The sequence below is a fragment of the Myotis myotis genome, unplaced genomic scaffold (assembly GCF_014108235.1).
Source record: "Myotis myotis isolate mMyoMyo1 unplaced genomic scaffold, mMyoMyo1.p scaffold_m19_p_1, whole genome shotgun sequence".
NCBI lineage: Eukaryota > Metazoa > Chordata > Mammalia > Chiroptera > Vespertilionidae > Myotis > Myotis myotis.
In genome coordinates this window covers 160,658,098-160,683,956 of record NW_023416313.1, presented here as the reverse complement: position 1 = coordinate 160,683,956, position 25,859 = coordinate 160,658,098, and the positions used below count along the sequence as shown (strand labels likewise).

General features: G+C 41.7%; 1 protein-coding gene and 1 pseudogene across 14 annotated transcripts in view; one reads left to right on the top strand and one right to left on the bottom strand.

Moving 5' to 3' along the window:
* The window catches only part of GANC (glucosidase alpha, neutral C), a 77,325-nt gene that overhangs the window by 32,353 nt on the left and 19,113 nt on the right, over positions 1–25,859 (bottom strand). For 13 of the 14 annotated variants that reach the window (XR_004965978.1, XR_004965979.1, XR_004965983.1 and 10 more), the window contains 6 exons: positions 23,127–23,169; positions 15,656–15,722; positions 8,771–8,867; positions 7,387–7,567; positions 7,021–7,159; positions 1,405–1,640 (listed from right to left, as the gene is read on the bottom strand). Coding sequence is in view for 10 of the 14 variants with exons in the window: in XM_036298530.1 (XP_036154423.1) it covers positions 1,405–1,640; positions 7,021–7,159; positions 7,387–7,567; positions 8,771–8,867; positions 15,656–15,722; positions 23,127–23,169 (763 nt within the window). In the remaining 4 variants the exon portion in view is untranslated. The remainder of the gene's footprint in view (positions 1–1,404; positions 1,641–7,020; positions 7,160–7,386; positions 7,568–8,770; positions 8,868–15,655; positions 15,723–23,126; positions 23,170–25,859) is intronic. The other variant, XR_004965984.1, reaches the window with a different exon arrangement.
* LOC118650347 lies at positions 20,533–21,458 on the top strand (annotated as a pseudogene).

The window sequence follows — 25,859 nt, the reverse complement described above, 5'->3', positions numbered from 1 at the left end:
CTGTGATCACAGCTGTGTCCCTACCACCTCTCCTTGCCTTTCTAACACCATTCTTTTGTTTGGTTGTTTGCTTGTGGGTTTTTTTTTTTTTGTTAGTTCTCACCTGAGGATATTTTCCATTGATTTTTAGAGTGGAAGAGAGAGAGAAAGACAGAAACATCGATGTGAGAGAAACACATCGATTGGTTACCTCCTCATGCGCCCCGACCTGGGCCCGGGCCGGGGAGGAGTCTGCAACCAAGGTATGTGCCCTCGACCAGAATCAAACCCAGGACCCTTTGGTCCACAGGCCGATGCTCTATCCACTGAGGCAAACCAGCTAGGGCTCTAACACCCATTCTTTACACCTCGTCTCGAACCTCAAAACCATTTTATTTAACTAGAACAACCTTCTAATCATCCTTCCTCATATCTATTTAAATCTATTATACATACTGAAGTTTAATTTTTCAGTGCTATTGCCACCACTACCCTTGCATTATATACTTTCCAGTGTCCTTTTCCTTCCCCATTTTCTGTTTTAGTTCTTTCCTTGGCCAGATTGACAGGAGGAATCCATCAGGGAGGCATGCAGGAAAAATGGAGTAATAAAAAAATCAACTCTGTTTTTCATGGACTGTTAAGAGCTTTCAAGCCCACCACTCCCCCTGACCTTTCTTCCTACACCTGTGCCTGCCGACAAAGAAAGTCCTGATGCTCCCTGCTTTGGTGCCAGCAGAAAGTTCAAGCTACACAAGCCCTGGCACGTGCACAGGGATCTTCACCCCAGTCTAAGCCTCTAATCATGGTAAAAGCTGAGCTGGTCTCCTTCCCAGCTCTCTCAGGACCATTTCAAATGATCTTGGGAGCCAGCCTTACTCCCCCCAGAATGCCTTACTGTGTGACTAATATTTCTAAATTACTTACTATTTTTTAAACTTTATTTTTATTTGTTGACACTATTACAGATATCCCCATTACCTGACCTTCTTCCTTTGCCCACCTCCACCCAGCCCCTGCCCCTTTCCCTCTGGCCATCAACATACTGTTATCTGTGTCTATGGGTTATCAATATATGTTCTTTGGCTAATTAATCTTGGTACCTGTGTGATGTCATCAATCTCGACATCAGAACCAAATTTCGCATGGGTAGGGGGATCCATCACACTACTACACGGGTGGCCATAACAACTGGCCTGAATGCTAGGCCCCTTCATCCTTATAGAGACCTAGACAACTAACGCAGATATGGATGGTGTTGCCACCTTTTCACCATTACTTTTCTGTTATCACAGTTTCAAAATGCATTTGAAGGTACTATTTTCATGGCCGTTTTAAAAATCAGATAGTTCTCCACTTATGTATCAAGTCAGGTTTTAAAATGTGCTTGTAACTAAAAGGTTCAGAAATGTTGGTTCATTTTACCTTGCGTTTTTTGTTTCGGAGCAGCTCCTGCATCCTTTTGGGGTTGGGGAATCTTTTCTTGTCCCAGGTGAAGTACCTTTTGCCCTCGGTGTGCTCTATGTCCAACCACATGACATCATAAGGTATGTCATGTTTGTCAAATCCTGCATCCACTGCTTTTACATCCTGCTCATCTTCATAGTTCCAGCGGCACTGGTGGTACCCCAAGGAGAAGAGAGGGGGCATGGCTTGTGTGCCTAAAAGAAGACAATAACAACTGAGCCGACTACCACCACAATAATTCTGTATTTGTTAAAACATTTTCTAAACGCCAACAGGATCCAAGCACTCAGCTTGGTAGTTAGACTCCCACTTCTAGGAATACATCCTAAGAAACCCAAAACACCAGAAAGAATGCATGCACCCCTATGGTCATAGCAGAATTTGTTCCCTTCTTATTTCCATAGCACTAGGCTGATGCATTTAACATAGCACTTATATCTCAGAGCACAGCAGTTCGTTTACATGCCTGCCTCTTCAGTCAAATTGTTACAGAAACTCTGCAGCCATTAAGCAACAACTTTCCATTACCTATTTCAGTGATGGCGAACCTATGACACGTGTGTCAGAGGTGACACGCGAACACATTTTTTTGGTTGATTTTTCTTTGTTAAATGGCATTTAAATATATAAAATAAATATCAAAAATATAAGTCTTTGTTTTACTATGGTTGCAAATATCAAAAAAGTTCTGTATGTGACATGGCACCAGAGTTAAGTTAGGGTTTTCAAAATGCTGACACGCTGAGCTCAAAAGGTTCGCCATCACTGACCTCTTTCATCCTCCAGCCCTTGGTAACTGCTAATTTACTTTCTTTCTCTATAAACTTGCCTATTGTAGGTACTTCTTATAAGTGGAATCATATAATATTTGTCCTTTTGTGTCTGGCTTATTTCATTTTGCATAATTTTTTCAAGGTTCATCCATGTTGCAAGTATCAGAACTTCATTCCTTATTATGGCTGACTAATATTCCATTTTATGTATATACTAGTGGCCTGGTGCATGAAATTCGTGCACATTAAAAGGGAATTAATTAGAGGAAATATTTTAATATTACTATTTGCCCTTTCTCTATAATAGAAGTGTCAGAGATAAAAGAAAATTAGTAAAATGTATATGAAAATAATATATAAATTTATTAATAAACTGGGCGGGGATGTACACAGGCAGCATCACGTCCCTGGCCGGGACACAGGCAGGCAGCTTCACCTCAGCACTGGGTGGGGACACACGCAGGCAGCGCCATGTCCCAGGTCAGGGACGCACGTAAGCAGCGTCACGTCAGCGCTGGGCAGGCCTGCACACGCTTCCACCGGGGGCCGCCTCTGCCAGGGGCCGCCCCTGGGCCAGGCAGCACGGAGGCCCTACTAGTGATGGCAGTCCCCACCACCGGCTCCTGCTATGCATGCCTCCTGCTGAGAGGTCATGACATTATGGCGTCCTGGACAATTTGCATATTCCTCTATTATATAGGATTACATTTTGTTTATCCATTCATCTTTTTTTAATTTCAAGAAAAATGATTTTAAATATAATAATGTTACATGCAATAAACCTTAATATTTTTTTAAAATATATTTTTATTGATTTTTTACAGAGAGGAAGGGAGAGGGATAGAGAGCTAGAAACATCAATAAGAGAGAGACATTGATCAGCTGCCTCCTGTACACCCCCCATTGGGGATGTGCCCGCAACCAAGGTACATGCCCTTTACCGGAATCGAACCTGGGACCCTTCAGTCTGTAGGCCGATGCTCTATCCACTAAGCCAAACCAGTTAGGGCAAAACCTTAATATTTTAAGAAAAACTATCTTAAATATAGTAATGTTACATGTAATAAACATTAATAGCTCACCCTAACCGGTTTGGCTCAGTGGATAGAGCGTCAGCCTGCAGACTCAAGGGTTCCAGGTTCAATTCCAGTCAAGGGCATGTACCTTTGTTGCGGGCACGTCCCTGGGGGAGGGGGGGGAGGGTATGCAGGATGCAGCTGATCGATGTTTCTCTCTCATTGATGTTTCTGACTATCTCTCTCCCTTTCTCTCTGTAAAAAATCAATAAAATATATTTTAAAAAAACATTAATAGCTCAAGAAAAATGATTTTAAATATAATGTTACATGCAATAAACGCCAATTATTCAAGAAAAATTATCTTACATATAATAATATTACATGCAATAAACATTAATATTTCAAGAATAAAAGGATTTTAAGTATAATAATATCACCCAAACTGTACTAACATAATATGATATCATAAAAGTTGTAGGAAATATTAAAAAGCTGCAAATAACAGGAATACTTCTATTATATTCTAGTATATTTTTCCCCCTCTGGCTTTATTTTTGTTCATCAGTTTATGTTGTTCATTATATTTCACAAATGAGTGAGATTATATGATATTTATCTTTCTCCAACTGGGTTATTTCGCTTAGCAGGATGCTTTTAAAGTTTATTTTGTTGGATATGAGCATTGCTACTCCAGCTTTTTTTTCCTTTTCCATTTGCATGGAAAAATTTATCCATCCCTTCACTTTCATCCTGTGTGTGTCTTTGTTTTCTCTTGTAGACAGCATATAGTCGGGTCATGTTTTTGTATCCATTCAGCTACACTACACCTTTTGACTGGAGCATTTAACCATTTACATTTAGGGTTATCATTGAGAGGTACTTCTTTTTTTTTTTTTTTTTTAAATATATTTTATTGATTTTTCACAGAGAGGAAGGGAGAGAGATAGAAAGTTAGAAACATCGATGAGAGAGAAACATCGGTCAGCTGCCTCCTGCACATCTCCCACTGGGGATGTGCCCGCAACCCAGGTACATGCCCTTGACCGGAATCGAACCTGGGACCCTTCAGTCCGCAGGCTGACGCGCTACCCACTGAGCCAAACCGGTTTCGGCGAGAGGTACTTCTTTATAGCCATTTTAATTCTGTACGACTAGGTTTCTCTCTTTGTTTCTTCTCCTCAGCAATCCTTTACAGCAATCCCTTTAGCAATTCTTGTAATGCTGGCTTGGTGGTGATCAACTCCTTTAGCCTTTCCGGGAAGCTCTTTAACCATCTATTTTGAATGATAGCCTTGCTGAATATAGTAATCTTGGTCTCAGATCCTTGCTTTCCATTACCTTGAGAACTTCATGCCATTCCCTTCTGGCTTGTAGAGTTTCTGATGAGAAATCAGGTGTCCGCCTTATGGGAACTCCTTTGTAGGTAACAGTTTTCTTTTCAATATCAAATATATGATTTGCAAACATTTTCTCTCATTCTATAGGTTGCCTTTTCACTTCAAAATTTTAATGAAGTCCAACTTATCTCTTTTTTTCTTTTTTTGCTCATGATTTTGTTGTCATATCTAAGAATCTGTTGCCAAATCCAAGGTCATGAAGAGTTACCCATTTTCTTTTTAAAAAAATATTGTTTTTTATTGATTTTAAAGAGAAAGAGGGAGAGCGAGATAGAAACATCAATTATGAGAGAGAATCATTGATTAGCTGACTCCTGCTCTACAATGGGGATCAAGCCCGCAACCCAGATATGTGCCCCGACTGTGAATCCAACCATGACTTCCTGGTTCATAGCTGATGTTCAACCACTGAGCAACGCTGGCCGGGCGATTTATCCATTTTCTTCTAAGAATTTTATGGTGTTAGCTCTGACATTTTTCTGTCTGTTTTGAGTTACTTTTTTGTGTATAGTGTGAGGTAGGGTTCCAACTTCATTCTTTTTAAAAAAATATATTTTATTGATTTTTACAGAGAAGAAGGAAGAGAGATAGAGAGTTAGAAACATCGATGAGAGAGAAACATCGATCAGCTGCCTCCTGCACACTCCCTACTGGGTATGTGCCTGCAACCAAGGTACATGCCCTTGACCAAAATTGAATCTGGGACCCTTGAGTCTGCAGGTCGATGCTCTATCCACTGAGCCAAACTGGTTAGGACCCAACTTCATTCTTTTGCATGTGAATATCTAACTGTCCCAGAACCATGTGTTTAAGAGACTATTTATTCCCACATTGAATGGTCTTGAACCTGTGTTGAAAATCACTTGGCCAGAGATGTATGGGTTTATTTCTAGCCTAATTCTACTCCACTGATCTAAATGTCTTATCCATATTCCAGTAACATACTATTTGGATTATTTTAACCTTATAGTCATTTTTGAAATCGGGAAGTATGAGTTCTCCAACTTTTTTTTTTTTCAGGATTGTTTGGCTATTCAGGGCTCTTTGCAATTCTATATGACTTTGAAGATCAGCTTTTCCATTTCTTCAAAAATGGCTGTTGGAATTTTGGTAGGGATTGCAGTGAATCTACAGATTGCTTTCAGTACTATTGCCATCTTAATGATGTTAAGTCTTCTAATTCATGAACATGGGATATATTTCCATTTATTTAGACTTTCTTTAATTTCTTTTAAGGAATATTTTATATTTCTTAGTGTACAAGTTTTTTTATTTCTCTGATTAAATTTATTCCCAAGTGATTTTATTCTTTTGAATGTTATTGTAAATGAAATTGTTTTCTCAATTTCTTTTTTAAGTTGTTCAATGCTGGTGTGTAAAAACACAACTGATTTTGCCCACTCAGCATGGCTCAATGGTTGAGTGTCGACCTATGAACCAGGAAGTCGTGGTTTGATTCCCAGTAGGGGATGTGCTGGAGGCAGCTAATCAATGATTCTCTCTCATCATTGATGTTTCTCTGTCTCTCTCCCTCTCCTTTCCTCACTGAAATAAATAAAATATATTTAAAAAAACACATACAACTGATTTTGTATGTTGATCATGTACACTGCAACTTTGGTCAACCTGCTTATTAGATTTAGTAGTTTTTGTGTGGATTCTTTGTGATTTTTTAACATATAGGATCACATTATCTGGAAAAAGAGAATTTTACGTCTTCCTTTACAATTTGAATGCCTTTTATTTATTTTTCTAGTGTAATTGCTCTGGCCAGAACTTCCAGCACATTGTTCAATAGCAGTGGTGAAAATGAGCATCCTTATTTTGTTTCTGATTTTAGGGGCAAGCTTGTAGCTTTTCACCACTGAGTATGATGTTAGCTGTGGATTTTTCATAAATGTCTTTTATCATGTTGAGAAAGTTTCCTTCTATTGGGGTCTTCTGAGTGCTTTTCTCATGAAATAGTGTTGAATTTTGTCAAATGCTTTTTCTGCACCAATTGAGGTGCAGAAATGAGTATGTCCTTTAAAGATAAAATGCTTTAGAGCTAAAGTCAGTGGTATATTTTAATAAAAAAGAGAACATAGAAAAGGTTGATATACTGATAATCTGAGATGAAGGTAGAGAAAGCCCAGGGGTTAAAGGCTCCAAAGAGGCAGATAGCAAGTATTAAGGATGAGAGAATGGAGAGTTCTAGCTGCAGTGCAATGTTTAGCCAAGCTGAATAGAATGAGGGTGGGAAGAGAAATGCTTGCTTCTTAAAAAACTTGGGCAAGTTGTTTATGAATTCTATTCAGTGTACAATAAATATCAACTTATAGCAATGATACAGGAGATGGAGAAAATATAATGGAACAAGAAATGGGCTCTTCTACATGCAGGTACCTGTAAGAGATGAGTACTGCTTGAAGACATCAAAAGGTGTAGGCCCTGTCAGCAGAAAAACATCAATGATTCCACTCTCTGACATCCAATGCACATCAGTTCGAGATTTGCTCTTTTGTTTAGCATCAACTGGGCCCATCTGGAAAAGAAATGGAATGAAGGTTTGAAATATTTCCCTCTAACCTACAATGTTCATCCATATGGGAGTAACAATCTGTTCCTTTCATATATACTATAAACTTTCACTGATTATACTGCAATGACTGGTGGCAGAGAATTGCCACTATAAAACCCAGAGCTATGGCTACACTTTACTAGTTTTGTTTCTTCTGTAAGTGGGACATACAGACATGGTCCATAGCTTACCTTTACTGCAGGCTCTGTATTGATCTCCACTAGTGTTTCAGAAGAATTCAGCCAAAAAATGCCTAAAGTCCTACCCAGTTTGTGGGCCAAGAGATAAGGCACTGAACCATAAATGCCCATTTTGTTATGTATTTCATATCCATAGACATCCAGGTTATAAAGACGGTAAGCATCCTCACCACTGAAACACACAAGAAGGATTATCAATTACCATCACAGATGTATTATTAATAAGATGGCTCCATTCTCCCCTGCACTTGGGTCCTATGCATCTTTCAGGTTCAACTTTACCACTTCCCTAAAGGTTTCTGATCCAACCTGGGTGAATATGGTCCTCCTCCTTTGATTCCTTTGCATCCCTCAATTGACAATTGGTATACATAATCTCCTATTTAAGACATCTTTGCTAAATATCTCTTGTGAGTTTAGGACTGTTTCCTGTGAATCCTCTACAATAGCAAGCACAGAATAGATATTTTTGACAAATTTTGTATTTCTCTGCCACTTAAACAAAATGATAATGTCTTAACATGCGGATCCAGTGCTGAGTAGGGAAAAATTCATGGCCTGAATTGGGGTGGGGAGCACAGCTCAGGTTGATGTTAGAGCAGCACGGTTTCTGATGCACCTGTCACTATGCGGCCCTGTCACATAAACAGCATCTGAACCTGGCAAACCTGATCAGACTCTGTCTCTTTAGTTTTACTTCCAGTTAGTCATCTGCCTCTGGCATTTATTGGCCAGTAGTACTAGTTTGAAATGACCTCCCTGAGAAAATCAAAGGTGATATGAAATGCTACACTTTCCCATTCTCTGGCTCACTGTCCTTTCTTAGTAAAAGTGTTTTTTCTAGGTCAGTGTTTTTCACAGTGCATTCTCTCAGGGTTCCACAGTAAGGCCTTGAGAGGTAAGGGCAAAACCCAGGAGGGGATGTGATGAAAATTCCTCCCAACCCCTATTTCAACCACAGCAACTCCATATATTTACTTTCTTTATACTTTTAGGTTCAGCATTACAGTTTTTAGAATTATGTGATTTTTTGCGCACCTCCCCCCCCCCCAAAAAAAATTGAGAACTACTGTTCTGAGTGGAAGATTCTTTTTAAAAAAAATTTTATTTTTATTAATTTCAGAGAGGGAAGGAGAAGGAGAGAGAGATAGAAACATCGATGAGAATCATTAACCAGCTGCCTCCTGCATGCCCCCTACTGGGGATTGAGCCCGCAATCTGGGCATGTGCCCTTGACTGGAATTGAACTCGGAACCCTTCAATCTGCAGGCTGATGCTCTATTCACTCAACAAAACCAGCTAGGGTACTTCAAGGGAGATTCTTCAAGATCGATAAGCAATGCTTTTCCCATAATAATTCTTGTTTTCACTTTACCCAGTATTTTTAAGTTGGTGTGATTCTGCATGTTGTGGGATCCCATAGAGATGCTCAAATCCATGCAAGGAGAAATCCAAACCAACGGAGGCGGGACCTGTGGGGACCAGGATATTGACTGAGTTTTGCTTCTCATTAGGGCAATCAGTTAACTGTGAGTGTAGCAAGATGACTAAACTAGGGATCTAGAGATGGGAGCTTTCCCTGATCTATCAGTAAACCACGTGTGCTGACTTCTGTATTCAGGTGTTGTGAGGATACAAAAATGCAAAAGGCAAAGTTCTGGTCACTCATCACTTATGTTCACTTAGCTGTGTGCTAAATCTCTCCGTGTCCTCATTTATACTAAATCTTTTTATTGGTAACATATGGCTACAAAGTTTTAACTTTCTTTTTAATCTAAACTTTTCTAAAATATATTAGGTACTCCTTTGCTTTGGAAACCAAAGGATACTGAGCAATTTTAATCTTCGCTAGATGAAAGAGTGGGTGTCTCCTGCCTGATTACTTTTCTCACTGTGTTCAGGGACTATAATGTCAAGGGCACTAGGAGGATCTTTCCTAGCTCCTCAGAATACCCTGTGATTGTAAACACGTAAATTTCCTTTAACCAAGGGCAAAGTCTTTTTGTTAACAATTATTTTAGAGATATGGGAAAATGCAAATAATTAGGAAAGATAACATCACCTTAAATTCATTTGTAGGTTAAAATATTTGACCTCAAATGATCCTTATTTGGAGGAGTGTATGGAATGAGGGTTCTATAGAAAAGGCAAAAAAGATTATGATGCCCCCCGCCCCTTGCTTATAAATTTTGGACAAGTTGTCAGCCCTGATCATATACTAAGCCAGTGATGGCGAAACTTTTGAGCTCGGCGTGTCAGCATTTTGAAAAACCTTAACTTGACTCTGGTGCCGTGTCACATATAGAAATTTTTTGATATTTGCAACCATAGTAAAACAAAGATTTATATATATATATAAATTAAATATTTATTGTTCAGCTTCTTCGCATTTCAAATCTTTGCCTTGATTCTTGTGGTCCTCTGGTCTGCTGTTGGGAGTCTGTATAATATTCGTTATTTCAGTCCGTGTATGTTTAATTTCTAGTTGGTTCTTTATCATAACCATTAGATAAAACCAGGGTCTCATTAGATTTGTTGAGGATCTCATTAAGTTTATCAGCGGCTTCTAGACAGTTCTTGAGAGACCTTAAAAGTGTGGTTCTGAACTGAATATCCTCCATTGACAGTTTTGTCCTGTTTCTTTGTCTCTGCATTTTTTATGCTTTCTTGGTGCACCCCTAGTGGTCTTTGTGTGCAGTCCTCCTGTAGTTAAGCCTTGATTGTTGTAGTTAATACTAGGGGGATTTGACCTCCAGGCCAGCTGGCTGTGAGAATCAGCTTTGTCTGCAGTGGGAAAACTTCTATCCTCTAGGGAGGTGCTAATCTAGCCTTTGCCTGAGGCTATCTGGCAAATGGCTGTGCCCAGGGCTTGGGCGGGGTGGGTGGGTCGCTCGGGCTCGGGATCAACAGGGTAGGCCGGAGAGAGCAGTTATGGCGGCTCTCAGTTCCATCCCTAGGGGCTCTGCCTCACAGAGTCCCAGCAACCGCTGCAAACCTCGGAGAGAAAGCTGCCTTCGAGTTCCGACTGAAGCCAGACAGTCCCGCTTCTCCCGTTTGAGTCTGGGTCCCTAGAAACTCGCCCAGATGTGGAGCTCAGAATCTGAGACTCCCTCCCGATTGAAAGCACCAACTGCGCCCTCCGCCGCCAGCCAGCTCCACGCGCACTCCGTACCTGAGTATTTCACTTCGGCACTGCGCCTTCTCTGAATCTGGGTATGATATTCTCTTTCCTCCTAGTCGTAGAATTTCCACTCAGCCAGCCTCCCTGTGGTTCTGGATGATGTCTGTTCCGTCTTTTAGGTGTGTTTTGATTTGGTTGTTCAAGGCAGCAATCTCCGGCTTTAACCTATGCGGCCATCCTTATTGTTCAGATTATTACAGTTGTTCCTCTTTTTCCCCCCGCCCAGCTCTCCTCCACCCAGTTCCCACCCCACCCTCTGCCCTTACCCCTCCCACTGTCCTCATCCATAGTTGTATGATTTTTGTCCAGTCTCTTCCTGCACCCTCACACCCCTTTCCCCCCAAGAGTTGTCAGTCCACTCCCTTTCTATGCCCCTGGTTCTATTATATTCACCAGTTTACTTTGTCCATCAGATTTTTTATTCACTTGATTTTTAGATTCACTTATTGATAGATATGTATTTGCTGTTCATAATTTTTATCTTTACCTTTTTCTTCTTCCTCTTCTTAAATACCTTGCAGCATTTCATATAATACTGGTTTGGTGGTGATGAACTCCTTTAGCTTTTTCTTATCTGTGAAGTTCTTTATCTGATCTTCAATTCTGAATGATAGCTTTGCTGGATAAAGTAATCTTGGTTGTAGGTTCTTACTATTCATCACTTTGAATATTTCTTGCCAATCCCTTCTGGCCTGCATAGTTTCTGTTAAGAAATCAGCTGACAGTCATATGGGTATTCCCTTGTAGGTAACTGACTGTTTTTCTCTTGCTGCTTTTAAGATTCTCTCTTTGTCTTTTGTCCTTGGCATTTTAATTATGATGTGTCTTGGTGTGGTCCTCTTTGGATTCCTTTTGTTTGGGGTTCTCTGTGCATCCTGGGCTTGTAAGTCTATTTCTTTCACCAGGTAGGGGAAGTTTTCTGTCATTATTTCTTCAAATAGGTTTTCAATATCTTTCTCTCTCTCTTCTTCTGGCACCCCTATAATTCGGATGTTGGTACGCTTGAAGTTGTTCCAGAGGCTCCTTACACTATCTTCATATTTTTGGATTCTTTTTTCTTTTTGCTTTTCTGGTTGGGTATTTTTTGATTCTTTGTATTTCAAATCTTTGACTTGATTCTTGGGATCCTCTTTTCTGCTGTTGGATCTCTGTATATTATTCTTTATTTCAGTCAGTGTATGCTTAATTTCTAGTTGATTTTTTTTTCATATCCTCCAGGGTCTCACTAAATTTATTGGTGGTTTCTAGAAAATTCTTGAAAAACCTTATAACCGTGATTTTGAACTCTATATCCAGTAGTTTGCTTTCCTCCATTTCTGTCATGTGTGACCTGTTTCTTTGTCTCTGCATTTTTTATGCTTCCCTGTGTTGATAGAGTGGCTTTGTGTGCTAGGTGTCCTATAGGGCCCAGTAGCTCAGCCTCCCCAATTACCTAATGTAGACATTCTTGGTGCACCACTTTGTGGGCTTTGTGCACAGTCTTGTTGTAGTTAAGCCTTGATTGTTGTAGGTATCACTGGGAGGAATTGATCTCCAGGCGAATTGGCTGTGAGAATCAGCTGTGCCTACTGTGGGAGGAGAACTGTGCTGAAGACACCCTTATGGGGCAAGACTTGCTTCAGTAGGGATTTGGTACTCAATGAGTCTGCCCCCGAGTGTGTCCCTTATGGATCTGAGGAATTGTAATCTGGATGGTCCCACTCTGACCACTGGGTACACTGGCTCTTGGATCTAAGGAGGTGTTAATTTAGCCTCTGCCTGAGGCTACCCAGCAGGAGCTATGAAGAGATCTGCAGATTCCTCTTCCTTGTTTGGGATTTGGAGGTGCCCAAATGAGGCCCAGCTGTGAAGCAATGCAAGCTGCTGTGGGGCCTTGGGCCTTCTCTTGGAAGTTCTGGGTCTGTCTGGCCCAGCCGCAGTTTGTTAGGTAATTTTCAGGTGGCAAAGGGCCAGGGCATTCATATGCAAAAGCCTCTGCCGCAGCTTGGGTGGGGCAGGATCTCAGGGAATCAACAGGGTGGAGCAAACAGCTATGGCTGATCCTCAGCCCTGCCCTAAGAGGCCCCACGTCTCAGTGTCCCAGGGTAATTGCTGCAAGCACCTCTGAGAGAAAGCCGCCCTCGAGTTCCGAGTTCTGCGCGCTGCCAGACAGTCCAGTTTCTCCCCAATATGAGCCTGGGTCCCCAGAGACTTCCTGGAACTGGAGTTCAGAGCAGTCAGGGGCTTGTGACTCCCTCCCAATCAAAAAGACAGCTGCGTCCTCAGTTGCCAGCCCTTGCTGCGCACACCTCCATACCTCTGCACTTTACTTCCGCACCTCCTCTGAGTCTCAGTGTGCTTTTCTCTTTCCTTCTAGTTGTAGAATTTCCACTCAGCCAGCCTTCCTGTAGTTCTGAATGATGTCCGTTTTGTCTTTTAGTTGTATTTTTGAAGTTGTTGTGGGAGGCAGCAATTTCCGGTGTTTACCTATGCCGCCATCTTAGGTTTTTCTCAAGATATATATATATATATTTTAGGATAATTATTTCCTTTTATTTTTTTATGGGGCTGTCTCAACCTCACTGGGGCCATCTCTGCCTCACCGGGCCCGTTTGAGCCTCATCGGGCCCATTTCAGCCTCACCAGGGCTGTTTCAAACTCACCGGGGCATCTCAAGCCCACCGGGGCCGTCCCACCCCCACCGGGGCCATCCCAGCCTCGCCGGGGCTGCCTTAGCCTCACTGGGGCCGTCCCAGCCTCTCGGGGGCCGCCTCGGCCCCACGGGGGCTGACTTGGCCTCACGGAGGCCATCTCAGCAACACGAAGTTTGGCATTCTGTCCTTTGTTGGGCGGCTCCTTGCTGGACAAAATCTCCAGGTGTTCCTGGTGGCTGAATATCTGGTATGCTTGCTTGGATTTTGTTTTCTACCAAGTGCACAGACTGCCTGTCTGCCATCTCCTAGTGTCCCATGTGAGAGTGGATCTGGTGGGCCTGCCTGTGCGTTTGCTGGTACAGCGGTTCCATGTCGCCGTCCCAGCTGTGTCAGGCTCCGGCTTCTTCCAAACCTGATTCTGCTTCTTTATTGTGTCCCTTATGTATGCAAGGAGTTGAAATCTGCATTCTGCTGGGCTGGGCTACAAAAGCGCCGGTGGTTCTCTTTGTGCCACTAGCACAGCTTGGTTGGGGATGTAATTTGAGTAGGGCGGGGTCCCCGGGAATCACCAGGGCAGGGCCAAGGCAATGGCATCTCCATGTCTATTCGCCTCTCCACAACTCAGCGACTCGCATACCCGAGTGCCGGGAGCAGTTCTGCGAGACAGCCACTCTCACTCTCCGGGTTGTTGCAAGGCCATCCCGCTTCTCCCCATAGGGGTCTGGGTCCTCAGAATCCCACCCCAAACACGCTCAGTGGATTTGAGAGTCCACATCCCCTTCTGGTTGAAAAAAACCGTGCATTCAGTTGCAGCCAGCCTGGTGTGCGATTCCGTACCTTCGTTCTTGGAGCCTCTGCACAACCTATTCAGTCTCAATGCTCTTCTTTCTTTCCTTCCAGTTGTAGAGCTTCCACTGGGAAGCTTTCCCATGGTTCTGAATGACAACTGTTTCTTTTATAAGTGGTAGTCTCGATGTTGTTGTGGGAGGCAGCACGCAGAGGTCTGTACCTTACGCTGCTATCTTGGTTCTCCAAGATTTATATTTTTGATATTTATTTTATATATTTAAATGCCATTTAACAAAGAAAAATCAACCAAAAAAAGAGTTTGCATGTCACTTCTGACACGCGTGTCATAGGTTCACCATCACTGTACTAGGCTATAGATATAGATGCTAGAACAGGTATTCTCAAGGAATTAGGGAGAGTCTGCCATTCAACAGGGCAGGGAGGAGGAAGAAAGTATTTTTTCTGGCTACATAAGTCCCAAATATCTTAAAGGTATCTCCCAAAGAGACAAACTACACACACACACACACACACACACTCTCCCATCACTAAACCTAGGGAGAAATGTCACAGATGGGCATGTGATGCTCATGTGCATGATGGGGAAGCCTGGCAATGGTTGAGAACCACTGGCTTGGAATGTTGGAGCTGATGAGCTCTAGAGATTGTTTTGTCATCACTTGGCTCTCATAAAAACAGAATGTGGAATTTGCAGCCATGTGATATACTGGATAGTGCAAATAGTGTGCTGATCTAGGGCACTCCATGAGACCATAAGCTCTATGAGGCCTGTAGTTCTTTTATACCCTCCACAAAAGGCATATAATCATTATTTCTTTGTTGCAATGCATTATGGAAGAATGAGTGGCCTGGTGCACGAAATTTGTGCACTGAGGAGGAATTCCCTCAGCCCAGCCTGCACTCTCTCCAATCGAACATCCCTCTCACAATCTGGGACTGCTGGCTCCTAACCACTCACCTGCCTGCCTGTCTGATTGCCCCTAAGTGACTCTGCCTGCCTGCCTGATTGCCCCTAACTTTCCTCCCCTGCTGGCCTATTCTCACCCCCAACTGCTCTCCCCTGCTTGCCTGATCTCACCCCCAAATGCCTCTACCTGCCTGATCACCCCTAACTGCCCTCCCCTGCCAGCCTGATCTCGCCCCCAACTGCCCTCCCATGCAGGCCTGATCTTGCCCCCAACTGCCCTTCCCTGCCGGCCAATTTGGTTCTGATTGGTTGGTTTCTATGCCAGTCAGTGTCAAAAGCTCCACCTCCTAGTCAGCCATTGGCTCCTCACAGTTCACCCAGATTTGGTTCTGATTGGTTGATTTCTATGCCAGTTAGCATCTCCGGGCCTATCCCTGGGCCTGATCAGAGAGGCGGGGCTGATCAGCAGCTCCCTCCGCAGTCAGTGCTGGGGCGCCATGGCAAGCCAGCACTGACTGCAGGACTGACTTCCAGTGTTCGGTAGAGCCTTTGGTCAGTCGTTACGGACCCTGGGTTTTTATATATTAGGATAGGGGACTCAAATCTGAGATTTTTGTTCATCTTGCAGAAGTTACTTGTTTAGGTGCCAAAGCTCCAGGAACTTTTGGATAGAGATATTTAGCCATTTTGGAAATATCTGTTTTAGCACTACACCAGTTTCAATTTTACCATTAAGTTTGACATCCACAAATTTTCCAAATTTCTCCTCCCATAGGCCTAGGTCCTCTTGATTTTTCTGTTGGCACAAAAAAAGAAAGCAAATTAAGTTTATATGTTGCAAGCACATTTTATTTGGATTATTAAAAAATTAGACCAAAAAAATTAGTTCATCTCAAGACTAGTTTTGATGTCAGTATATTTAACAAATTAGATCTGTGTCCTATATAAATGTCAATAATCATCCTTATGAACAATAGCTGACATGAACATATTTTTTATTGTGGTAAAATACACATAACAAAATTTATATTAACCATTTTAAATGTATTAACCATTTTAAGTGGCATTAAATACATTCACATTGTTGTGCAACCATCATCACCATTCATCTCTAGCACTTTTACATCTTCCCAAACTAAACCTTTGTACCCATTAAATAATAACTCCCCATTTCTCCCTCCCCCTAGCTCCTGGCAACCACTATTCTACTTCTTGTCTCTATGAGCCTGACTACTCATCTAGATATCTCATGTAAGTGGCATCATACAGTATCTGTCCTTTTGTGTATGGCTTATTTCATTTAGTATAATGTCTTCAAGATTCATCCATTTGTAGCAGGTGTCAGAATTTTCTTCCTTTTTAATGGAATAATAATCCACTGTGTGTATGTACCATATTTTGTGGATGCATTCATCTGTCAACGACACCCGGATTGCCAGATTGCTTCCACCTTTTGGTTGCTGTAAATAATGCGCTATGAAGAACATAAGTATACAACTATCTGTTTGCTTACTTTCGCTTTTGGATATGTACTCATAAAAGGATCATATTGTAATTCTATATTTAATTTTTTGAGGAACTGCCACACCATTTAACATGGTTTGAAATTATGTGAAAGCACTTTGAAAAATGTGGTCTTTACATATATAAGATATTTTTTCCTTGTAAGTATGTGAGGCAAACATTTAGAATCAAACTACTTAGGTCTGTTTTGTGAGACCCTAAGAAAAGATTTTGGCTGAGATGGGCACTTTCACCCTGCTTCGTTTATCCAAACTGCTAGCTATGTTCCTATTGCTGGCTTTGGAAGTCACTGGGATGGCAACCACTCAGGTTCATAAACTCTTGATCTACAGTTATAAACTTTTTCAGCTTTACCAAAGTCTCAATTCTTCAGAAGCAAAAGCTCTTTTTAAAAAAATTATGTGTGTGTGAAATGCATTATTTCTTTTTAAAAAGTGAATCCTGCCCTGGCTGGTTTGGCTCAGTAGATAGAGCGTTGGCCCTCTAACTGAAGGGTCCCGGGTTTGGTACCAGTCAAGGACACATACCTTGGTTGCAGGCTTGATCCCTGCAGGGCCTGTGTGGGAGGCAACCAATTGATGTGTCTCTCTCATATCAACATTTCTCTCTCTCTGTCTCTCCCCCTCTCTTCCACTCTCTCTAAAAATCAATGGAAAAATATCCTCAGGTGAGGATTACAAAACATTTTTAAAAAGAGTGAGTCCTCTGCCCATTTCTAAGCTGTTTCTTCATACTTAAAGCTTCTATAAAGTGATCCTGTGTATGTTTTAAATCACACCTGAATTACTATTTTTTCTTGTGTAACACTCCTTTTACTCAGCATAATGTTTTGTTTTTTTAATAATTTTTTTCCAATTATAGCTGACATACAATTATAGTTGACATACAATGTCATATTAGTTTCAGGTGTATAACCCAATGATTAGACATTCTGTAACTTAGTGATCACACAAAAATATCTAATACCCATCTGACACCATACATAGTTATTACATTATTATTGACCAAATTCCCTATAATGTACTTTACATCCCTATGACTATTCTGTAACTACCAATTTGTACTTCTTAATTGTTTCACCTTTTTCAGCACGATCCCAAATCTCCCTCCCATCTTTGGAAAACCCAGTCCTCCAAACCCCCTCACCTCTGGCAACCACCAGTTCCCTTTCTGCGTCTATGAGTCTGTTTCAGTTTTGCTTGTTTACTTTGTTCTGTAGATTCCACATATCAGTGGAATCACATGGTATTTGTCTTTCTCTGGCTGACTCATTTCACTGAGATAATATCCTCTAGGTACATCTATGCTATTGCTAATGGTAAGATTTCACTTTTTTTATGGCTGAGTAGTATTCCATTGTATATAGGTACCACAGCTTTTTTATCCACTCATCTATTAATGGGAAATTGGGTTGCTTCCATAGCTTTATAACTATTGTAAATAATGCTGCAATGAACATAAGGGTGCATATATTCTTTCAAATTAGTGTTCTGGATTTCTTCGGATAAATTCCCAGAAGTGGAATTACTAGATCATAAGGTAAAAGCAATTTTTAATTTTCTGAGAAAACTCCATGCTGTAGTGATTTTTGCATCTATATTCATTCATCAGGGATACTGGCCTATGATTTTCTTTCTTTGTAGTATCTTTATCTGTGAGGTGTTTTTTTTTAATTTTTTTATTACTGCTTCAATATCATTTGTTGTAATTAGTCTGTTCAGATTTTCTGATTCTTCTTGATTCAGTTTTGGAAGGGTGTATGTTTCTAGGATTTTATCCATTTTGATTAGGTTATCAAGTTTATTAGCAGACTAGAGGCCCGGTGCACAAAAATTTGTGCACTCGGGGGAGAGGGGGTGTCCCTCAGCCCGGCCTGTGCCCTCTCGCAGTCTGGGACCCCTCGGGAGATAACGACCTGCTGGCTTAGGCCTGCTCCTGTGTGGCAGAGGGCAGGCCCAATCCCTAGGTGCAGCCCCTGGTCGGGCTCAGAGCAGGGCCAATTGGGGAGTTGGGGCGCCGCCCCGTCATGCACAGAGCAGGGCAGATTGGGAGGTTGTGATGCCACCCTCAGTCACGCTCAGGGTAGGGCCAATTGGGGGGTTGGGGCACTGTCCCCTGTCACACTCAAGGCAGGGTTGATGGGGAGGTTGCAGCGCCACCCCCTGTCATGCACAGAGCAGGGCCCATCAGGGGGTTGGGGCACCGCCCTCTATCACCCACAGAGCAGGGATGCTCAGGGGGTTGGGGCCCCGCTCCCTGTCACAGAGCCACAGGGTGATCAGGGGGTTTGGGCGCTGCCCCCTGTCACGCTGATCCCGGTGCCGGGAGGCATATTACCCTTTTACTATATAGGGTAGAGGCCTGGTGCATGGGTGGGGCTGGCTGGTTTGCCCTGAAGGGTTCCTGGATCAGGGTGGGGGTCCCCACTGGGGTGTCTGGCCAGTCTGGGTGAGGGGCTGAGGGCTGTTTTCAGGCTGGGAGTGACTGAAGTTCCCAACCGCTCCTTTTTTTCTTTTTTATTCTGGGCCAGCTTTACCTTGAGGCTTGGCTCCAGCTCTTAGGCCTCCGCAGCTGAAAGTAGGTTTCTGGCCTTTGCTTACAATGTTGCGAATCTGCTGGCTGAAGTATTTGTTACAATGTTTCTTAAACTGCTCGCTCAGAGGCCTGCAGCCGCAGGCGGGAATGTTGGTTTCCTCCAACGATCCTCCATCACTGAGGCAAGCAAGCCTCATGTTAGTTTCAAGCTGCCTGGCTGCCAGCCACCATCTTGGCTGACAGTTAATTTGCATATCTCGCTGATTAGCCAATGAAAAGGGTAGCAGTCGTACGTCAATTACCATGTTTCTCTTTTATTAGTGTAGATAGTTGTTCACATTTTCTTACAGTCCTTTGTATTTCTGTGGTGTCAATTTTTACTTCTCTTTTATTTGATTTTATTTATTTGGATCCTCTCTCTTTTTTTCTTTGAGTCTGGTTAAAGGTTTGTCAATTTTGTTTATCTTTTCAAAGAACCAACTCTTGGTTTCATTGATTGTTTTTTTAGTTTTTTTTTTTAGTCCCTATGTCCTTTATTTCCACTTTAATCTTTATTATTTCTTTCCTTCTACTCACTTTGGGCTTTGTTTGTTCTTCTTTTTCTAGTTTCTTTAGGTCAGTGGTCGGCAAACTCATTAGTCAACAGAGTCAAATATCAACAGTACAATGATTGAAATTTCTTTTGAGAGCCAAATTTGTTAAACTTAAACTATATAGGTAGGTACATTGCTATTAACTTAATTAGGGTACTCCTAAGGTTTAGGAAGAGTTACACTCAAGGGGCCAAAAAGCCGCATGTGGCTTGCGAGCCGAAGTTTGCCGACCACAGCTTTAGGTGTAAAGTTAGATTGTTTATTTGAATGTTTTCTTGTTTCTTAAGGTAGGCCAGTATTCTTATGTCGTTCCCTCTTAGTACGGCTTTTGCTGTGTCCCATAGGATTTGGGTTGTTGTGTGTTCATTTTCATTTGTCTCAAGGTATCCTTTGATTTCTTCCCTGATCTCATTGTTGACCCATTCATTGTTTAGTAACATGTTATTTTGCCACACCTGAACTCTCCATGTAGGGATTATTATCCTGGGATCTATGGATAAGCTTTAGAGTTGTGAACTCCCTCAAACAGGATAACAAATTATTTTGCTATAGAGATGATTCACAGCTTTCATCTGATTCTTCCAAGGGATTTCCAAGTTGTAATCGAAGGGAAGAAATATTGAAAAATTTGAGGAGGCTGCTGAGATGGGGAAGGGCACCTTCAAGTATGGGATAAACCAAAAGCTGGACATGAGCATAGTATCACCACTGATATATCCCTGTGGACATTTGAGACCAGCAAGTATTAGATGATCATCATTGATGCCCCCAAGAAACAGAGACTTCATAAAAAACATGATTCAAAATAAAAACAAAAACAAAACGAAAAAACAAACACGATTCAGGCACATCTCAGGCTGACTGTGCTGTCCTGATTGTTGCTGCTAGTGGAATTTGAAGCAGGTATCTCCAAGAATGGCAGAACTGTGAGCATGCCCTTCTGGCTTACACACTGGGTGTGAAAAACTGATGGCTGGTGTTAACAAAATGGATTCCACTGAGCTATCTTATAGCCAGAAAAGGTAAGAGGAAATTGTTAAAGAAGTTAGCACCTAATTAAGAAAACTGGCTACAACCCTGACACAGCATTTGTGCCAATTTCTGGTTGGAAGGAGACAACATGCTGGAGCCATGTGCTAATATGCTTTGGTTCAAGGGAAGGAAAGTCACTCATAAAGATGGCAATGCCAGTGGAACCGTGCTGCTTGGAGCTCTGGATTGCATCCTGCCACCAACTCGTCCAGCCCCTGTCTCTGCCCCTCTAGAATGTCTACAAAATGATGGTATTGGTACTGTTCCTGTGGGCCAGGTGGAAACTGGTGTTCTCACACGTGGCATGATGGTCACCTTTGCTCCAGTCAATGTTACAATTGAAGTCAACTCTGTTGAAATGCACCATGAAGCTTTGAGTGAAGCTTTTCCTGGGGATAATGTGAGCTTCAATGTCAAGAACATGTCTTTCAAAGATGTTTATCATGGTAATGACCCGCCAATAGAAGCAGCTGGCTTCACAGCTCAGGTGATTATCCTGAACCATCCAGGCCAAATCAGTGCTGGATATGCACCTGTGCTGAACTGTCACACAGCTCACATTGCCTGCAGATTTGCTGAGCTAAAGGAGATTGATCATCGTACTGGGAAAAAGCTGGAAGATGGCCCTAAATTTTTGAAATCTGGTGATGCTGCCATCGTTGATATGGTTCCTGGCAAGCCCATGTGTGTTGGTTGAGAGCTCCTCTGACTCTCCTTCTCTGGGCTGTTTTGCTGTTCCTGACATGAGACAAACAGTTGCTGTGGGTGTCATAAAAGCAGTGGGCAAGAAGGCAGCTGGAGCTGACAAAGTCACCAACTCTGCTCAGAAAGCTCAGAAGGCTAAATGAGTATTATCCCCAACACCTGCCACCCCGTCTTAATCAGTGGTGGAAGAACGCCTCAGAACTGTTTGTCTCTACTGGCCATTTAAGTTTAATGGTAAAAGACCGGTTAATGATTACAATACATCGTCAAAACCTTCAGAAGGAAAGGAGACTGTTTTGTGGACCATTTGTGTGTGTGTGTGTGTATGGGGGGGTAGTTTTTAAGTTATTAGTTTTTAAAATCAGTACTTTTTAATGGAAACAACTTGACCAAAAATCTGTCACAGAATTTTAAGACCCATTAAAACAAAGTTTAATGAGAAAAAAAGGAATTATTTTAAGAGTCTCAGCAGAATTGCCCCTGCCCGTTTCTCTAGCCTAGTGACACAGCACCCTTTCCTTTGCTCTTTTCTCTTGCTAAAAGTTATGTTTGTGTATGTATGTATGTATGTATTTATTTCAAATGTGCTCCTTTGTACCTAAGATTTTTGAAAATGCAATTCCTTCTATTTGGAATGTGCTTTTCCCACTTTTTTTTTTTTTTTAACTAGCTACTGTATCTGCATGCATCAATTTCAGCTTTAACATCATTTCCTTCAGGAGGTCTTTCCTGACCCTCATCCTGGTCAAGTTTCTTGTTGTAGTCTCCTAAAGCACCCTTTTGTAATGTGCTGGGCTGCATATCTGGCGCTTTGGCCAGACAGGTCATGCTGTGCTGTCTGTTCCTAAAACACATAGATAGGAAGGTACTGACATCAGGCCAGGCCTTGAGATATGGTCTCATGCCCCTTCCCAGGATGCAGGCCTTCTTTCTCAGAAGGCCTGGAAGTCTCATTCCAAATTTGGGAGACAAAGGACTGGAAAAAGTATAAATAAAGAGAGTTTCCTCCATATTGGGGGGCCCAGAATTTGAAAGACACATTTTTCTCTGGGCCTCCACAAAATTTAATAATAAAATGTAACTCCTGTGGTTGTCACTGCTATTCAGCCTCTGCTTCAGCAGGGTGCTGTAACTGTAGTCAGCTGGCCAGCTTAATAAAGGCTCTTAAATTTAAATTCTGAGTCGGTGGTCTATCTTGCTGAGTGAACCCATACCAGTAACACTCTTCATACCTGTAATTATTTAGTGCCTGTCTTTCCAAATAGATTCTAAGTTTCATAAAGACACAGGATTTGCTTTATTCACTGCTGACTCCCTTTGCCTAGCATTTTTTTGTGGCTGGCACAAAGCAGGCACTCAGGAATTACCTGTTTTATAAATTAATAAATACATGAACAAATGAATGAAAGAATCAATGAGAAGATAAGATGAGCAACAGAGACAGATGATTACATTTACAGAGAATTTATCAAATATCCATCTGTAGAAGAAGGAAAGAACAGGACACATTATATTCTACACCAGTGGTTCTCAACCTTGGCTGCACATTAGAATCTCCTGGGAATCTTTTTAAAACCCTGATTTCTGGGCCTCATCCTCCGGAAATTCTGTTTCTTTGTTATGGGGTGAGGCCACAACATTAGTAACAAAGAAAAAGAATTTCCGGAGGATGAGGCCCAGAAATGAGGATTTTAAAAAGATTCCCAGGTGATTCTAATGTGCAGCCAAAGTTGAGAGCCACTGTTCTACACAATGATGATGATGATTAAAATAATAATAAAAAAAAAGACAAATTGCTCAATCTAGATTACCTGAGAGGCGTCAATTGATGCATTCTCCTTTTCTCTGGTAGCTCTGTTGTAATACAAATAAAATTGTTTAACACATGGCAAGACTGATGGAATTTTGTTCAATTATAAAGATTTTCATTTCCAACTTTTGAAACTCTATCCACCGAGCCAAACTGGCTAGGGTATCATTTATCTTTTTAAAGAAACACTTTTGGTTTTGTTGATGTTCTCTTTTGATTTCCTTTTCAATTTCATTGATTTCTGCTCTAATTTTTAATATTATTTTTGCTTCTAGTTATTTGTATTTAATAAGCTCTTATTTTTCTAATTTCCTAAAGTGGAAGCTTAGTTTACTGATTTATATATTTTATTTATTTATTTATTTATTTATTTATTTATTTATTTATATTGAATCCATTGGGGTTACATTGGTTAATAAAATTATATAGGTTTCACTCCGGTTTGGCTCAGTGGATAGAGCGTCGGCCTGCGGACTGAAAGGTCCCAGGTTCGATTCCGGTCAAGGGCATGTACCTGGGTTGCAGGCATATCCCCAGTAGGAGATGTGCAGGAGGCAGCTGATCGATGTTTCCCTCTCATCGATGTTTCTAACTCTCTATCTCTCTCCCTTCCTCTCTGTAAAAAATCAATAAAATATATTAAAAAAATTATATAGGTTTCAGATGTATAGTTCTATAATACATCATCTGTACAGTGTATTGTGTGTTTACCACTCCAAGTCAAGGATCCTTCTATCTCCATTTATTCCCCTTTTATCTTCTACTGCCCCCAACGCCTCTTTTCTTCTGGTAGTCACCATACTATTCTCTGTCTATGAGGTGGGGTTTTTTGTTTGTTTTTTGCTTAATGCCTTCATCTTTTTCACTCAGCCCCACAACTCCTTCCTCTTTGATAGCTGTAAGTTTGTTCTCTATATCTGAATGTTTCTATTTTGTTAGTTTATTTTATTATTTAGATCCTGCACATAAGTGAAATCATATGACATTTGTCTTTCTCTGACTGGTTTGTTTCACTTAGCACAATACTCTCCAGGTCCATCCATGCTGTTGCAAAAGGTAAGACTTCCTTTTTTATGGCTGAGTTTTATTCCATTGTGTAAATATTCCACAGCTTTAAAAAAAAAAATCCAGTCTACCTTCTGATGGGCACTTGGGCTGCTTCTATATATTGGCTATTATAAATAACAAGAGGCCCGGTGCATGAAAATTCATGCACTGGGGGGGGGGGGGGGTCCTCAGCCCAGCCTACCACCTCTCACAGTCCGGGAGCCCTCAGGGGTGGGAGGCGACCTGGCAATCAGGAGAAGGCGATGCCCCATCACACCTCTGCTGCTGTCACTGCCGGCAGTGCAAGCCTCAGCTGGCCCTGGTTATCTGAGCCTTGGGCGGCCCTGGGCAGCTGGGCAGCCACCATCTGAGGCTTGCTTGCACCTCAGGCTGGCCCTGGGCAGCTGGGCAGTTGACAGCCAAAGCTTGCCTGCGCTTCAGGCCGACCCTGGGTGGCTAGGGGGCTGAGTGGACTGGGGGACTCCGGAGGTAGGCGCCCCGGCAGGGCCAAGGGGACTGGGCGCTGCCATCTTGTGGCTGTCACCATCTTTGAGGGTGTGGAGGTCAATTAGCATATCCCCTCCTTATTGGATGTGGGTGCCACCATCTTTGTGACAGCATGAGGGTCAATTAGCATATTCCCTCTTTATTAGACAGGATGCTGCAATGAACCAAGGGGTGCATATATTCTTTCAAATTAGTGTTTCAGGCTTCTTAGGATGTATTCCCAGAAGTGGAATAGCTGGGTCATAAGGCAGTTCCATTTTTAATTTTTTTGAGGTAACTCCATACTGTTTTGCTGCACCAATTTGCATTCTCACTAATAGTGTATGAGGGTTCCTTTTTTTCTGCATCCTCAGAAACGTTTGTTGTTTGTTGATTTATTGATGATAGCCATTCTAACAGGTATACAGTGATATCTCATTTTGGTTTTCATTTGCATGTCTCAGATGATTACTGATGTTGAGCATCTTTTCATATGTCTCTTGGCCATCTGTATGTTCTCTTTGGAGAAGTGTCTATTCAGGTCCTTTGCCCATTTTTTTTTTTAATATATATTTTATTGATTTTTCACAGAGAGGAAGGGAGAGAGATAGTTAGAAACATCGATGAGAGAGAAACATTGATCAGCTGCCTCCTGCACATTTCCCACTGGGGATGTGCCCGCAACCCAGGTACATGCCCTTGACCGGAATCGAACCTGGGACCTTTCAGTCCGCAGGCCGACGCTCTATCCACTGAGCCAAACCAGTTTTGGCCCATTTTTTAATTGGATTGCTTTTGTGGGTTTTTTTGTGTGTTTTTTTGGTGTTGAGATGTATGTTTTTAATAAATTTTGGTTATTAAACCCTAATCAGATGTATCTTTTCTCTTCTAATACATTCATTCAATGCTAAAAATTCCCTCTAAGCACTGCTTTTTCTACATGCCACAATTTTTAATAAGTTGTATTTTCATTTAGTTCAAAACATTTTTAATTTTTTTAGAGGTTTCTTCTTTGGCTTATGTGTTATTTAAAAGTGTGTTATTTAATCTCCAAGTATTTTGGAATTTTCCATATTTCTGCTATTTATGTCTGGTTAATTCCATTGTGATCTGAGAGCATGGTATGATTGATATTCTTTTAAAATTTTTAAGGTGTGTTTCATGACTCAAAATATGGTCTATCTTGGTAAAAATGTCCCAT